Below are 17,503 nucleotides of genomic sequence, written 5' to 3'. Positions count from 1 at the left end.
AATGTATTTCATCTTCATCTTGCTCAGACCTTATAAGGAAGGTAACGGAATTTGTTAGAAACACAGAGATATGGACAGACAGTCCCTGGCACTGCCCACAGTCTCCAGTAATAACTCTCCTCTCTTTATGGGACTCTGGCACACACTGCAGAAGAGGTCTCGCCTCGGAGCCTCCATCCCAGACACCTTCCCATTATTCCCTCCTTCATTCCTCCATATCCTTCATCCCTCACAGCTCCCCCTGTCCCCCAACTCTCCTCCCCCACTTTTTTCCCTCCCTCCATAACTTCTTGCCTTTGTTTTGGGAGCAGGAGGGGCAAAAGTCAAGGCTGCTCGTCACAGGAACAGTGTTGCCATGGAGTCTGGGTAAAAAAAAAAAAGGGGAAAAAAGAAAATTGGGGCACTGTCCAGGGAGGATCAAACAAGGGCTCCTCTGTGCTGTTCCTGCGAGGAGTGAGGCAGGAGAAGGACACAGAATGCGGGGAGGACAGGTGGATGTTGTGCCCAGCGGTGTCAGGTGTCTTTTATTGTTGATCAACAGGTTGTCTCTTAAGCCAGCGGTTCTTATTTTTATTTCTACTGCAGTCAATGTTTGATTATATCGATAACTGGCAGGAATAATCAGAGGCTAAAGACATTTCCGAGCAATGAAATTACACTAAGCACCATACACCTTTAAATTCTACCTATGAGGGACACACAACACAATTCAGTCCCGTTTCAGCTATATTACAATAGGAAAATTACTACATTTTGAGCCCAAATTGACTCTTAGTCAGGTGCAGAGAAATCAGAGGCTTTCAAATTTTCAAGTCTAAGCATTGTTTTTATTTAATGTAATAAAGTAGTAATTTTCTAAAGGGAGCATTTGACACTTGTTTAAATTTATGGTAGGGCTGAAATCACAGGTACATGTCTTTGGATTCAGTTAGAGCTGCAATGGTTAATGGTTTAAATCATTCGTTAGGGAAAAAATGCCATACATTTGATGGTTCCAACTTCTCAAAAGATATTACTTGCTAGCTTTGAACTAAACGGAATAACTATATAAATAAGGTTTTAGATGGGCAGTTGGACAAAATACAACATTTGGTGACATTTTGACATTATAATGACCAAAACATTCATTAATTAGTCAAAAATTAACAGGCAGATTGATTGACAATGCCTTTTACTTTTAAACCCCCACTTCCGTGAATATAGTGCAGTGTATTTTTACCTAGAACTGTAAAATAGTACTGTGGCAGCAGCAGTAAGAATTACAGAAGCTGCAGTAGAGTGGCAGTAGTAGTAGTAGTAGTAGTAGTAGTAGTAGTAGTAGTGGAAGTAGTAGTACTACAGTGGTGTTTGTCTAAAACTGGCTCACAAATCTCATTTTCATGCTGGGCAGAAAGCACGGCGTTTGGACCACAGTCACAGGTCAGGTCAGACACCCACCAGCAGCAGCCTGAGCTCCTCTACAACACAGAGACTCTATCATCTGCTGCTGATAATGGAATTCCAGTCATACAGTCACATGTCTCACATCTGTCAAAAACAATTAGGCCCCTGCCCAATGTAGGCTGGGACCCACTGGCATACACACAGGAGTCAGCCAAGGCTCCCTGCCCAAAAAATCCCCACTGAAAAACCTCCTGGGCCATGACAAAAACTCAATAAAACTTGTGGAAATAAACAGGTTGCTATGCATTCAGTTGCAGATATTTTAGTATACCTGTCTAAAATGGATGCACATTAATACAAGGACTGTTTTAGAGAGATGCTGAATCATTTTCACTGTCCTTTTGGAGATAGTGGCTTAGCTGGAGGTTTCAAATATTTTTTCCATCTGAGTTTTATCAGTGAAGTGTGACTAAACGTTGAATAAATACAAGACCAGAACAAAAATGTCATCCAGTGTGTATTCTTTTATGCTTGTTTTAAGTATTTTCTATATATTTTTTAACTTGTAATCTGTGTTTCATACTTCAGTGGTGTTTGTTTTAGGGCTATATGTTGGATGGTCTTGTGCTGCTTATAGGTTTTGGTAAGCTAGACACTTTTCCACTCTGGAAGTTGTATTTTATTCTACCCTTCCCCATGAAGGTAGGATTTATTACTGGGCTGCTGTATTGGACTACATTAGGCTACTTTCAGCTGAGTGCACCTATTAATCTGGCAACTTAGCATAACTAATAGGTCATTAGGTAACTTGGCACTTTATAACACAAAAGCAAAAAAAAGGGTAGAAACTGTAAAAAAAAAAAGTAATTTAACCAGAAAAACTTGCAGTGTAAATATTTGGGTTACACTTATGGATGAAACGTGAGGAAGTATCCCGTGTGTCCCAAATGCTTTGGTCCTGTGTTCACTATCAGTTAATTATGTAAACTCAGCTTCAGCATCATCAACAGACAACATCACAGTGAACAGATTGCAGTTTGTGAACCTGCTGTGATTTTTGGTAGTGAGGTTACTTTTTTGGTATTGACTACAGTTTGGCTTGGGTCAGTGGTGCAATGTAACTAAGTACATTTACTCAAGTAGCGTTCTTAAGTACAATTTTGAGGTAACTGTATTTAGCTTGAGCATTTCCATTGTACTTTATATTTCTACTCCACAAACTTTTGAAAGCCAACATTGTACTTACTGTCAAAATTAGCCCTGTAGGACTTATACTTGTGACGGACAAGTTTTACAGTTTATTTTCTGCTGCAGTTTGTAATATTGATTGATGAACTAGCAAGAGATAAACCTGAGGCTTAAGCCTTTTGCAAGCCATAAAATTACACAGAGGACCGAACAACAAGTTCTACATCCCAAGTCCTCACATCACCATCAAGTACATCATTTTGAGCCCAAACTGGCTCTTCATCACATGTAGAAGAATAAAAGGCTTTAAAATGTTTGAGTCAATTTTTTTCATTCTTGAGATCAAAATGTTGTACTTTTCTTAAAGTAATTAAGTAGAAATATTATGAAGGGCGCATTTGACAGCAATGCTAGCCTCAAGGAACCAGAAATTACAGGCGCAGCTTTTTGGACTCAATTAAAGTTGCTATGATTAATGCTTAAAATATTTGTCAAGCAAAGAGCTGCAATAGTAATAAAAATAAATATTTTGTCAAGCAAAAATGCCAAACATTTGATGTTTCCAGCTTACCAAATGTAAGAATTTGCTGAATGAACTTTTATACTTGTGCCACATACTTCTACCTCACTACAGTTTGGAAGTCAATATTGTACTTATTACTGTATTATATTTATCTGACAATATTAGTTACTTTGCAGATTAAAATTATAATTATACAATTGAATTACTACATAAATTATCATGTGAAATTACAGATCAAGCTGCTCTTGATATTAGCATGATTTATATTATCCTTATAGTTGACTTTAACTTCAATCAAAGACAGTTTTTGGTAAGATGTGTGTACTTTTACATGACTGTGGCTATCAGGTAACTTACCTCGTCCACCACTGATTATACTTATATAATATATAAAATATATAATACTTATGCAAAATTATTTTTACCGTAATACCATTTTGAATGCAAGACTTTCATAACGAAGAAATTTCTCACTGTTGTAAAATCTGAGTAACGTTACTTCTTCAACCCTTGGCTAATGTGTATGTTTTAAACAAAAAAAGCCTTCAGATTACATATTAGCTTACGTTAATATAGGCAAGCGTTACCGTTATGAAGATACATTTTCCTTGATGTGTTTTTTTTTGTTTTGTCCCCGTAAAAGTTCTGATTTTAATCGTTTTGACTGACTCCGTTGTGATCAATAACAAACTGTAGTTTAGCTAACTCCGTGACATTGCTAGCTAACTAACGGTACGTGATTGGGAAACAGGACGGTGAGCCCCACCTGTTACAAATTACCAGTGCTGTCCTCACCCGTACACTTTAACGCCAGCGACACTGAACAACTTGACAAAAACACATTATTTTGACTTGAACGTGATAGAATAACCATACTAACTGCTTTTAAAATCACCTTTAACTGTTACACTTCACGTTTTCTTACCTGAGTAAAGCTGAGGAGGAATGCGCACACACACACACACACACACGCCAGTCCCTGTTTCCTGTCAACGCTCCTTCCTCTGAAAGTTTGGAACAGTTGAGAAAAAATATACGTCCGTCAGAAAATTGAACTGTATTTAGGTTATAATAACATCTGAGTAAACCTGAGGCTAAAAGTCACGACTCCGCTTTAGGCTGCTGTCCCGGGCGGAGACAAAGACAACTGTCCTCACACAGTCCAGCCTCTGAGCAAGTGTTTTGTCCCGCCTGTCCGCTGTGATGAGGCCCACCGCACAACACCGCTACACCCCCGAGAATCAACCGCCAGAGGTCGGGCTTTCTCCGGTTACAGCACCTAGACAGGAGAAGAGACACAGATACATACGTTTTAAATACTCAATAAATCTAGGGGAAAAAAATAAAATTAAAAATAGATAACCAAATCAAAATAAATTTGTAAAAAATAACTTTCATCGTCATCATAGTCTTCCGCCAGGAAATATAGTCCCTGAACAGTGGCTTATTCATTTCTTGCTACAAGCAGTGATGAATGTAACTAGTTACTCAAGCAGTACTGTACTTAAGTACAAATTTGAGGTGCTTTTAGGTATTTTCTTTTTATTTCATTTTATACTTTTACTTTACTACAATTCAGAGAAGAATATTTTACTTTTAGCTTTAATTACTGGTTGCTTCACAGATTGAGATTTTTGCATACAAAACATAGGAAGAGGTTATTAAAATGTGATATTTGTTACAAAAAAAGTGCAACTTAAATGTTACATTGACTGACAAAAAATGAACTGACAACTAATGGGAAAAATTTTGAATTTTGTAAACCTTATTTTGACAGAATCACACTTGGTAATTGTAGTAATTATCAGCGATTTGTTTGTTTTTCTTTTTTATGAACCAAACAATCAGTTCATCTATAGAAAAAATAATCACCACATTATAACCATTAAGTGCAGTCCTATACAATACAGTTATAATAAGCACCACCACAATCAACTATAGTAGTGAAAGCCTGCTTACATTAAAGCACAAGTAATTATAATCTAATGATTTACTATAAGAATTGAGAGGCCATTTTCTGCATTGAGTTCATTTTACCATTGATACTTATATAAGTTTAGTTAAGGAAAATTTTCAACAAAGGACTGGAAATTGCAGTGGAGTTTTTACAATGTTGTATCCGTACTTTTATTAGTAGGGATTTGAATACTTCCACTGAATATAGTAAAGATTACACTGAAAGCAAACTGATTTTATAGACATGTATGAGCCTGTTTTCTTAGTCTACAGAAAAAAAGAATGAGGCTGCACAGAAAAGAGTGACACATGAACACAAAAATATACCCGCAAATTGAAAAAAAATAACATCAGATTAACTGATTAACACAGAAAAGGTGCCAAATCAAGGATTAAGACACATTAACACCTGCTTTAACTACAATGAACTTAACACTTCAAGAGAAAGCAGGGTTCAAAAACGATGGATGAAACTGCTGGTTATTTCTTTCTTTTAGATGGTTTGTAAAACAATTTCCATAACAAGAAGATTTAATTTCACAAACATTTGTATCCTACTGAAATTTGGGTTTTGAGGTCCCGAGGAACATTTTTTAAGTAGCCCTTTGAGGGACACAAGGTGGTTCTTAAATGGGAAAGACCAAGTTGTTATAATGTCATTGTTCACTGAGCCGTTATAACATATATTCAAATAAGAAAGACAAAGACTATAAAATATCCAAAATATAGAAAGAAAACATACACTGTGTTAGCATTACTAAATGGTTTAATATTTTAAACAGATTCAACATTATGAAGGAATTAAAGAAATTATTAAAAGGAAAAATCATTTTAGTTCCTGTTTCTTTTCAGTGTCTCTGCTGTGCAATTTTCCCTTCGGTACATTCAGTACAGAAACATACAGTATGTGTGTATTTTCATTTTCAGATTATATTTACTACCCAACCAATGTTTGTTTGTTTTTCTCCTACAGTACACATAGTCAATGCAAGTAGTACAAATAATAACAGCCAGGTAATTATTACTGCTCATGCTTATACATACACAAACACACACACACATACACGCACGCACAAAAGGTGTCGAGTTCAAGGTCCTTGGATCTGCGCCACAATTGCTACCAAGTCAACGAAAATATTTGGCTTCATTCACTGAAGAAAGTCGAGGTGGACTGTATTATAATACCAGCACGGGTCTCATGTATGTCCATATGAATATAAATAGATCATGGTATCTATCTGTCATCTGATGACCTTGGCCCTGATTTACAGATATCTATATGAAACATCATATTTTGTATTTTTGAGTTTGTGTGACTGTGATTTTAGTTTCTACGTTTTTTCCATACCACTGTATCCATTTACAGGTCTTTTTCTAGTCACAAACTTCACCTGCCATGATGAGCTTCTGATATACAGTAATTTTCAGTTCAAAAACCCTACAATCCTCTCCTGGAAAGTACTGTAGTTACAGATTCGTACACTGGGTGGTAGCATGGCTTTATCCTCTACACCGTTTCGGCAGTCCAACAACAAAAGCTTTCCTTTCCAAACCTCAAAATATTTATTAAAAAAAAATAAAGACGCCAAAATATTTAGGAGATTAGGGAGATCAGGAGTTTTTGAGGATTTTAAAAAACAATTGTGCTCTGTGTCCTGCTGAAAGAGTAGATTTAAACAGAAAAGGGCTAAATCTAAAGAAAAATCCAGAACAGACCTACCATCAACAAAATACTGTAGGTTATTAAATCTAACACAAGAGCCTGATTTCTTGTGTGTGTGCACAGGTGTGAGAGTGTTGTGCAGATGTTGAACCCTAACTTTTCCGTATCCTGATTGGCCAGATTAGAAGAGTGAACAGGCAAAGTGCTGCAGCCACGGCTACGCCACCGGTCACTGTCACCATCACGTCACGATAAAACCAAACACAGTCTGGGCAGCAGGCCTCCGTGCTGTTACAAAGGAAAGACAATGGGAACAGCCTTTGTTAAACTGACCCGAAAATAAATGTAAAGCAGTAAAGCTGCATGAAACTTTTCACAACATGAAGCAAGAAAATTCCTCAATTGAGTGAATTCATTTTGACGGAGAAAAGCATACACATAGCCATAAATTGAAGGATCAGGTTAGTGTTATTCTTACAGCAAATTATATAAAATTAACCTTAACAATCATATCTCTCAATACCACACATGTGTAACACTTAGCCTCAAGTCTTTTGGTTCCTACTGAAGATGCAGATATTTAAAAACAAGCCCAATATTCATTGTGTAATTTCCTATAAAGTCTTTTTTTTCTTGGAAATATTACTCAAATCAGAGTAAATAGAGCATTTTGGTAGGGACTATTTCAAGATGTGGAATAACACATATTTTGGTGCTCTGCTGAATGTTTCAGGCAGCAAGGTTATGTGCGTAGAATAAAAATACACTACAGTGCCAGTTTCATTGTAATGAAGGGACATGTTACCCAGCTTGGTAAATCTGCTCCCACAAATGGGCTTTTCTGTCTTTCTTGTGATTTTCTCTGACTGTTGGATCATACAGCTCGAGACAGACAGCTAAAGGAGCAGCACTGATGACACCAGCGCCTTTCCGAAAAGTTTCTAGATATTCAACTATAAATGGAGCGGGCACACATAGAGTTGGAGCACTCTGAAAAAAGACACTGGGTGCAACATTTTTTCTATAGGTGGCCACATGCAGCAACATATGCTCTCCCCTCATTAGCAACCACTGAATAAAGACGGCGGCCCTCAGAATGAGGCGTTATGTGGACAAAAATCCTAACAATGATTCAGTGATCAACAGCTTTTCTTTTTGAGCAGTCGTCTACAAAAATGGCTGCAAGCTGATCACCCTAAATAAAAAAAAACAACTAAATTCTGCTCGATAACTTGTTGACACTTGCCATGCGCTTGTGCCACTGTGCGTGCAGCCTGTCGCACTCGCCCCTGCTCATTTTCTTACTTTTTCCTGGTTTTAGTTTTAGTTTTTAGTTTTTTTTACATTACTTAGTTTTATACATTGCATTTTAGCACAAGGCACAGTTTTATATTTTACACACTTTCCACACTCAAAACATTATCCATATTATAACTGAAATTTCCACATGTATGCGCTAGTTGTCTATTTCTTACATTTATATTTTTACACACTTACATACTCAGCATACTATACATATATTTTTTTAAATATTAAAATTTACATACTGTTTTAATTGTTTACTCTTACTGTATTTCTATTTTTAAATTTATATTTTGCATACTTGTGCTTGTACTTATTTCTACTCACAATTATTTTCTATATTAGCAGGGGTCATAAGGAGATATTGCTTCAAATTAAGGGGTTACAAGCAAAAAATAGAACACAGGGGAAAGTTTACATATTAAAACACAGATATCACCAAGTTATTAGAGATTCCCTTGCTTTGAGAGAAAAACACTGTTTTGTGGTTGATCCGTCTCTGGGAAACACCCGCGTCTTTTCTTCTCTTTCAGCTTCCCTTAAGCTTTCATTTTAACTGTTTCAAAACTTGAGCAAGTTGTCTTGAGAAGAAGAAGAAGAAGAAGTCAGCGAGCAACTAAAAAAAATCGCCCCAAAATTAGCAAGAAATTAATTAAAATTTACAGAAAATTGCCTGAAAACAAGAAAAAGCAAAAACAACAACAAAAAAAATAGACAAACAGCAAAAACAAGTTTTTAGCATAAAAAAAGTTTGCCAGCACGGGAAAACTGTGGTCGATTTAGGTATTAAAGGGTTAATGTAGTTCTAGTGAGAGGGATTGCTAAAGGCCAACAAAGAGTGACAGTCACAGAGACTCACCTGCAGGGTCGTGTGCTCTGGATGACGATGACCCCCACACCATTGGCCAGCTTGTCTGTGAGGCTCATCGATCCATAAACAAAGGCTCCACTTTGCTGCCAAACAAGAGGAATATCAAAGATTATTACAGTCACCTCAGCAAAGAACAAAGGAATGAAATCTATCTGAAAACCCGACACAATTCCTCACAGCGCTCTCCTCTGTGAATAAGACACACAATAGACTCTCTGTGAGCATATTTTCATTCTTCTTTTTCCACACAGTGCGAGTGAAGACAGGCAGACATGAGGAGAGCTGTGACAGCAGTAAAATGTGCTGTGATGCAAACATACAGCTACGAACCCTCCCATTTCATTTCACAGCTGACAGCTTTCCCAAAGCATCCTCCAACATGATAGTGATCCAGTGGCACAAGAACAAACTGACTGCTTTTATAATATCACACACACACACACACACACACACACACACACACACACACACACACACATTTATCAAGTTGCAGATCCTCACTTCACTCTCCTGTGACTGGACAGCTGATACTGATGTGAGATTTAAAACAAACAGTTGGCTGTTTATGCCTGCCTTGTGATGGAAATTATCTTGACCTCATTTGTCTTAAACATTAACCACAAAGTAAAATTTACTTACTTTTGAAGTCACATGTGACTTTTAGTATTTGTTAGCTTTTTCAAAGGCAATTTATGGCACAATCGTAATCTATTGTGTTATAACTGTTAACCCAGACACTGAGTGCACTCAGCTGTTGCCCATTTTTTTTTTCAACAAATCCCATGAAAAGACCAACATCCACAATATGCGTATCAGCACTTTTTGACTTCCCTGCTCTGTCACTCATGTCACAAACTTATATTTTCACTTTAAAATAGGCTCCGTAATTTCCTAAAACAGCCGAGCACTGTCATTTTTAGCAAACATGTTTCCAATAGACTATTTTCAGCTGCGAATTAATACACATTTGCATACCCAGTGCAACAGTGTGTATCATTTTTATATTTTTAAAGGATTAGACAATATTGGAGCTCTGTGACACAGAGATAAAAGATAGGGCAATATCAGGCTTTGGTTACTTGTTAGGATCAATTCATTATTGGCACTGGCTTTTTTTTTTTTTTTACAGGTTTTTTCAACCTAATCAACAGAATAAATGTTGGCACTGTGCATTTTTGCAAACCACTAATATGTAACATTTGTACGTTATTATGTAGTGGATATTTTGAAACCTTATGTTTCTGTATGTTTAGAACAATACTGTGGTTAACAAGTGGATAGGTTTGATGATAAAAACCGCTTGGTTATGGTTAGAAAAAGATCATGTTTTGGCTTAAAATATCCAGTTTTGGTGGCACAATCACTCCTGGAAAAATGCAGCTGAAAAAAAATAGCTGTTGTTTGTTGCTCTCCAACAGTGGTCTGCTTAGCAGGTGTCATGCCATCCACATCCCCCTCGTCCTCCAACATGACAAAGTCAGCTCATGTACATGTAATCAGAACTATGTCGCTATAAAAACATTCATATGATATGTATGAAACATACAAATGTTACATATACATAGTTTGCAGAAAAGTCAAATGCCAACATTTTCCTCTGGCAGCTGGGCTGGATTTGTTGATAGCAAGAAAAATAAAACATGTTTTTTCCTTTTCATTCCTCAATACATCAACTCCCCTGCAAAGCTATTAACTGCTGTCGGTTAGTGTCCTCCACCTACCGTCTGCTCCCCGATGAGTGTGGCTGTCATGGACAGAGACATGATGAGGACAGTAGCTGAACCGGCTCCCAATAGTACGGCTGCTCCGTAGATGCTCTCAGCTCCCATGCTCTTGTCCACAAACACCCAGGTGGCAAAGCCAAGCACCAGCGACAGGCCAATGAAATAGGTGCTCTGACAACAGTCAAATACATTTCATTTCAATACAGCCTTTCTTTCAAATCTCTAATTGAATAGTCATGTAACAGACATGGACTCATAACACAATGGAGTGTTGTTGCCAATGTGGTAAATGAGTTGATTAAAATGTATCTCAAAAAGCAGAAACTCACATTGATTCCTATGAGCTTGCTGATTGGTTTCATGGCCAGAGAGCAAACAAAGCCACTGACGTACATCACCAGAGGGATGATGGCAATGAAGTTCTGATGAGAGAGAGGGGAAATTACATTACAATACAGACGTTTCCCAAACAGAGGCTTCACAATGGGCTCCACGAGTCACTGTATGAACACACACTGTGCAGCCTCACCTGTCTATAGGCCTTACCTTTGGTAACATCAGTGAGTTGGTGAGGTAAACTGAGATGTATGTCTGAGATAAGTTGGCTATGAGTCGGGTGCACATGTACAGAAATGCTACCTGGTAGAAAATGAAACAAAGAAAAAAAGGTATTAAGGACCAATTCTGTTCCAATTCTTTGCATGTTTTAGTGAATAGATGTGTCATGCATTAACATTATTAATGGCCATTTTGAATGTAACAATGCAGAGTTAAGAAGCTATTCCCTGTGAGAGCTAGAGGGAGAAAAAACAGGAGTCGCAGATTTAGGAGTCACCTGGTAGAAAGAGGCCTCCTTCAGCCAGTGCTTCCACTGAAATACAGGCTGAGGCAAAGTTTCCTGTGAAGGGGAAGGTGCGATCAGCTGATGCTCGCTCATTGGGGCCACCACATCCTCTTTTGTGCCGACGTGGAATATCAGTGAGAACAATGCCCCGGTACCCAGCATAATGAGGGCCAGCATCTACAGACAGAGACAGGGTTGAAATAACGATTTCGCATGAGTGTATAATCCCTCTGGCCTCTCTCCTCTCACCCTGAACAGAGGGATGTCCACAGGGCCCAAGTTGCCTGTGATGGAGGGGTCCACACTGTGCTGAGCCTGGAAGTGAAAGAGCAGCCAGGCCACAGTGTACACTGTCATGTTGGCCACTACAGTGAAGGCATACCTACACAAAGAAGAAAATCACACAGTCCTTTATTTGTTACATCTTTAAATGAAAGGTGCAAATCAAACAGATGTATCTTGTCATTCTTGCTCTATTACTGTAGATTTGATCTGATGATGAAATAACAAAGTTAATTCTCGTTTCACTAGAAATTTTGCTGCTATTTCTGCCTTATTGTTTCACTTCCACTGGCGTAATATGACAAATTTGATGTTGCAACTAGCTGAGCACAGGCAGCTTTCTCAGCTCTGCTCTTATAGTTTGGACGGTTCACCAGAGGACGTGATAACAGCTTGTCAAAGACAGGAAAGATGGGACTGGGGAAAAAATAGGATGGATGAGGGGTACATACATAAACAGTGAAAGAGCAAAACCTGTTGTTACTGTTTTCAGATTTAGAAAAAGTTAAATATTCAAGTCTGAATTTACATGCGGTGACGATGATAAAGGGTAATTTTGCTTTTTGTAACCATACCAATTTATGACTGTCTACTTACTCCTGATACCATTGCTCTTCCAAGCCTGACGACTCTCACCTTTTAAAGCTGACTGTAAACTACTTTCACTGCAGCCCGAAAAGACCTGTGTAATCACCAGAAATTGTTTTTATTTGTTTGTTGATGCTTCTTTGAACAACAGCTTTGTTTTTTGTTTATATATATATATATATATATATATATATATATATGAATATTTTCAAATCAGGAGGAGTTGTGGAGCCCAGAGTCTGCTAAGATCGGTAGGGCTTTTTTGTCAGTGTTTTTTTTGTCAATATCACACGAGAGGGAGTGATGCGGTGATTATATATCATCACGGCTGTGATTCGGTCGTAGATAATCACAGCCGTGATGATATACAGCACAACACACGACCTCGAGTGTGATATTGTTTTTTTTACAACAGTATCACAAGCGTTTTATATTTGTTAATAGTAACAAGCAACAGATTATGATTTGTTTGTTTAATTAATGATTTTTTTTGGCTCCGCTGACACAAATAGTTCCGCAACCGCTGGACGTGGCATATGTTGCCTAGCAACACATAAACATTTTCCTGCACGCTGTTTGCTAATCAGTGTTAGCTCGGTCTTCATGTTATGCACAGACCAGCAGACCAGCAGCTTAGTATCATGAACATTTTTCTGTTTTCAGTGAAATCAGAGTCTGTTAACAGACACTTTGTGTGATTCAGATGAGTTAGTTTGATCAGACAGTTCGTCGCTCCAGCGTGTGTCCGCTCGTGATCTCCATCACCTCGAGTCCTGTATCAGACAGCGCGCGCGCATGTGTGTGTGCGTGCGTGCTGGTTCTCTGGTCTCAGGAGAGTCAGCCGGGCGCAGTCTCAGTCCTGTTAAAGCGGACTGTAAAGTCCTTTCGCTGTTACCCCAAAGACCTGTGTGTAATCATTAGAAATTGTTTTGGGTTTTTTGTTTGATTGCTTTCTTGTTTGTTTGGGTTTTTTTGTCTGTTTAGAATATAACGCTAGTAAATTTAACTGTGTCTATCTTTAAGTAATCAAATTAAAGAGGAAGTTGATTTAAGTGTTTTGGAAAAATATCCAGTCACAACAGTTTCGCTTCTTTTTTTTTTTTTTTTTTTTTTTTTTTTTTTTTTTACTGAGAGCGCAAAATGTAAATCTGTGACTATGTTCCAGTAAACTTAAATTCTCCAACAGATTCCTCGAAATCCAAGTGTAAATGCTGCTGTTGGAACTCTGAACAGACATTTTCAACAATGTAAGATGTTTTTACGAGCACACCAAATACTAGTTACAAATCTCTCCTTAAAACCAGAGCAAATTGGCTCAGTTTCTTTCTAAAACACTTGAAGGAGGCAATGAGCAACAACAGAAGAAATGACCAAACAAAATTGTGAAAAGTACAAGAAAATTATCACGAAACCAGTAAAAACAAAACATTAAAAAAAATAATTAAAATTAAAATTAAAATTAATTTAAAAAGGAAAGTTAAAATATGAACAAGGAAATTACCTGGAAAAGTGCTTAAAAATATCATTATTTTGTAACATAATGTGTAATATGTAATAATAATCATCATAAATATAGCTTTTTTTCATAGCTTTTTTCTCTAGATATTTTTCCCTCGCTATTTTAAAAATAATTTTCTATCAACTAATTTCTTGCAATTTGTGGAATATTCCTCACCAATTTCCTTATTGCCTTTTTTCCAGTGTTTTTGGGAAGAAATTTTCTCAGGGTTCAAAGGTTAAATACTTGTGAAAGGTGTCTGAAAGCAGCACAAGGACAGTGATGTTGCTCCAGGATTCAAACGGTGAAAGAAGTACTTCACTCCAAAATACTGTATAATTCTAATTTTTCATCAAATTGAGCAACTCAGTTAGCAAATCAAGTGTGGAAAAGAACCTCTACATACAAAAAAAAACAGCTTAGAGACAACTTGTAGTGAAGAAGTCTTTCAGACTGATCCCCTCTCTATAATGTACAGTCTCTTCCCAACGAAAAAGCATTTCATGTTGCAAAACTTTTGTATACCTTGATGGTGTCACCTCACCTGTACGCAGTGAGCTCCACCTTGTCGCTCTCACTGGACACCAGCTCTGGGATGAGGGAGAGGTTGTGAGATCTGTGTGGCCGCCCAACCCAGCTGGAAGATGATGATGAAGGGGGAGAAATAAACAATCGCAGCCCACTGAGGAGTGTTGTCGTTACAGGCCAGGCAGGGGTTGAAAATGAAGGGAAAGATACAACAACACAAACAGTTCCTGGAAAGAAAAAGGGGAATAATTTCACAATTTACACAATATTATAAAACAGTATAACATAAATAGTATTTTGAGCATTTTATACTCTCTTTATAAAAGTACTATGACATAAAATGTATTATTATGTTTTTCTTTTCGGTTTCATGTCCATGAAGTCACTAAACATTCCTGAGGGGACATTTACAGTGATCAAAGAAGCAATCTGGCTACTTTCACTCAGCCGCTGTAATTTTGGAAGTACACTTTTACTGTATTGGTGACTTGAGTATTTCCATTTGATGCAACTCCACTACATTTCAGAGGAAGGAAAGCTACAAAGGCTTTAAATAAAAACATTTGAGGCTTTAAAAGATGTTATTGTTTTCATTGCTTTACTAGTCTTCTATCATGTAGCCTAATATTTCAACACAGTGTCTGGATTCTATTTTCAGTTGCTGTATGTGTGGCATTATTTAAGTCTATTCCCATTTGTGACTGTAGAATTTTCCATACAAAATAAGGAGGTTCAAAATTCGTGTCTTTTTGCAATAAAAAACAACATATTTCTTCCCTCTAAATGGTAACAGAACCAGTCAACATCTTACATAAATATTCTTAATCTATCCAAAATAATTTCATACATACACATTCATAAAATTTGTGGCAAATTGTTTCAGTTTCATAATTACAAAACACACATTTTTCATCAATATTATCTTGAGAGAATCTTGTTTTATAAGAATGAGAGTGAATGCAAAAAGCACTTTAGTTTGAACCTCCTTATGGAAAATTCTAATCACAAATGCAAATGGACTTAAATGATGCCACACATACAACAACCAAAATAAATTCCAGACTTAGTCCAGACTTACTGCTTGTTAAATGATACCGCCTATGTATATAGTTATTTGTCCTTTTTATTTTCCTGTAAAAGAGAGAAAGACTATTGTATGGATCGAACCTGATACAATTTAAAAAAAGTTCGGTTCAGATCTATTTTTTTCAGTCAATACAGTCAATCTCTCCTACCACCAACATATTTAATTACATTATGCCTCATTTGCATATTTAAGCATAACATTTCAGTAAACATGTAGGCAATACACAAAAAAGAATTGATATTCTTTCATCAACTTTAAGTAATCTTAGAATCATGTTCATTTTTTGTTTATCTATGGAATTCACATTCATGAAGGCTAACTAATTCCCCTCTTGTGAAAAACTAAAATTGTTTAAAAAATAAATTAATAAATAAAATACACATATATATATAATAAGCCATTTTAATTAGTGCTTTTACTATATGATGCGAATGGTTTTGCAGTTTTACTTTAGATTTGTAATGCAGGACTTTTTCTAGCAACATTATTTCCACTCTGCCGTAAATATATACTTTTACACAAGTAAAACACCTGAATACTTCTTCCACCACGGACACGCAGCCTACTTTTGAGTGTGTTTTGTTAAAAATAAAAAATACTTTAACTCAAGTCAAACTGGTTTCTCAGGTACTCACCCAATAGATGCCAGGTTTTTCTCTTGCCGTAGAAGCACGGTGTTCTGTCAGATTCATATCCCACCAGTGGCGTGCAGACTCCGTCTGCTATCTGCCCAATCAGCAGCATCACACCTGCATAGGTGCTCTGGAAGCCGAGTACGGAGTGCAGGTAGACCAGTAGGTAGGTGAACCACATGGAGGCGCACAGGTCGTTCAGAAAATGTCCCGCTGCGTAACAAAGCCGCCTGCAGACTGACAGAGAGCGATCAGCAGGCACAAACTGCTCCATGACTGGTTTGACTCCTGTGATAAAACTTCCTTTATTCACAATTAGAGATCTGTCGTTGTCATATTTACAAATACATAATGCAAATAGTTACACTAACAGACGTTGAGCAAAAACACAGTTCAACCTTGGTCTGAGCATCTCCCCCCCAAAAAATCTCCTTCACCATAAATCATAAAAGAAAAAGCATTGTAATGGATTATGCCAAGCTGGGTCCCCACGCTGGTCAGCTGAACCGATTTAGCTTTCAGCTGAATAATTTAATGCGCCAACAAAAGCGTCTCTTTGCGATCAGCGGCACCTGAGACACACCGACGACCTCGCGCGTAAAAGCGCGCCGCTGCAGCGCGTGTCGTCCTCGGAGCATCTGGAGATTTGTTTTGTCTTTAAAGTTATTATACAGCTCTGCAATGTACACGCCTCCGGTGTAGCCTGAATTAGATGAATAACCAAGCCGTGGTTATGAGTGGCTATGAGAACTCGTGAGTTACAATACCGTTAGCAAATACAGCTGGTTCCTCTTTGTGTCCTTCACGTGGCGAGTGATTCAAGCATAGAACCAACGTTAGTCCTTTAAATCGTGCGTAAACAAATATGCATCCCTCCCTCACAACTTAAAATCAATTAGGGTTGTGGAAACGTTAAAAAAGAAAAAAAGACCAGATTAAATCCAAGTAAAATGTCATTAGTAAACAGACTCCACAGATTTCTCCATTGCAGTTGTGTTTTGGATGAATAATGTTGAAACTGACACTGAAGCGACATTGAATCTTCATTTTAGCACCTCAACTGGCCTCTGATGTCAAGTTACTTGTTTCAAATCCATCAGTATGCATTTATACATTTGCAACATTGCCTTAAGCTCCAAGTGGAAAACAACCTAAACTTCCCGTTCCCATTTCATGATACAGGTTTTGGTGACCATGGCAATCACACAGTGGTGACATCACTGGTCAGTAATTGCTGTGTCAGCTTAAAATACAAACTTAAATGAATCAGAATAATGAGGCTCAAGTGGTCTTTCTAAAGGGACACTCCGCTGATTTTACACAAGACGTCCAGGTATTCAGCTCTGGAGAGAGCTTTTCTAAAGTCCGTCACCTTCTGGGCTTGACATGTAACATTTTGGACAGAATGACTGCACTGTAAACTGGACATGTGGG

General features: G+C 37.5%; 1 protein-coding gene across 1 annotated transcript; it reads right to left on the bottom strand.

Moving 5' to 3' along the window:
- Positions 1-5,828: 5,828 nt before the first annotated feature.
- mfsd12b (major facilitator superfamily domain containing 12b) lies at positions 5,829-16,379 on the bottom strand. Its single transcript, XM_042515016.1, is given in 11 exon segments — positions 5,829-7,001; positions 8,875-8,969; positions 10,608-10,781; positions 10,940-11,032; positions 11,157-11,249; positions 11,446-11,631; positions 11,704-11,836; positions 14,367-14,431; positions 14,433-14,551; positions 14,554-14,577; positions 16,073-16,379. Coding segments are annotated over 11 exon segments (1,389 nt in total). The 5' UTR covers positions 16,344-16,379; the 3' UTR covers positions 5,829-6,865.
- Between the last annotated feature and the right edge of the window lie 1,124 nt (positions 16,380-17,503).

This window comes from Plectropomus leopardus, chromosome 3 (assembly GCF_008729295.1).
Source record: "Plectropomus leopardus isolate mb chromosome 3, YSFRI_Pleo_2.0, whole genome shotgun sequence".
NCBI lineage: Eukaryota > Metazoa > Chordata > Actinopteri > Perciformes > Serranidae > Plectropomus > Plectropomus leopardus.
Note: the sequence above shows the minus strand (reverse complement) of the source record. Positions and strands in the feature narration are given on the sequence as shown.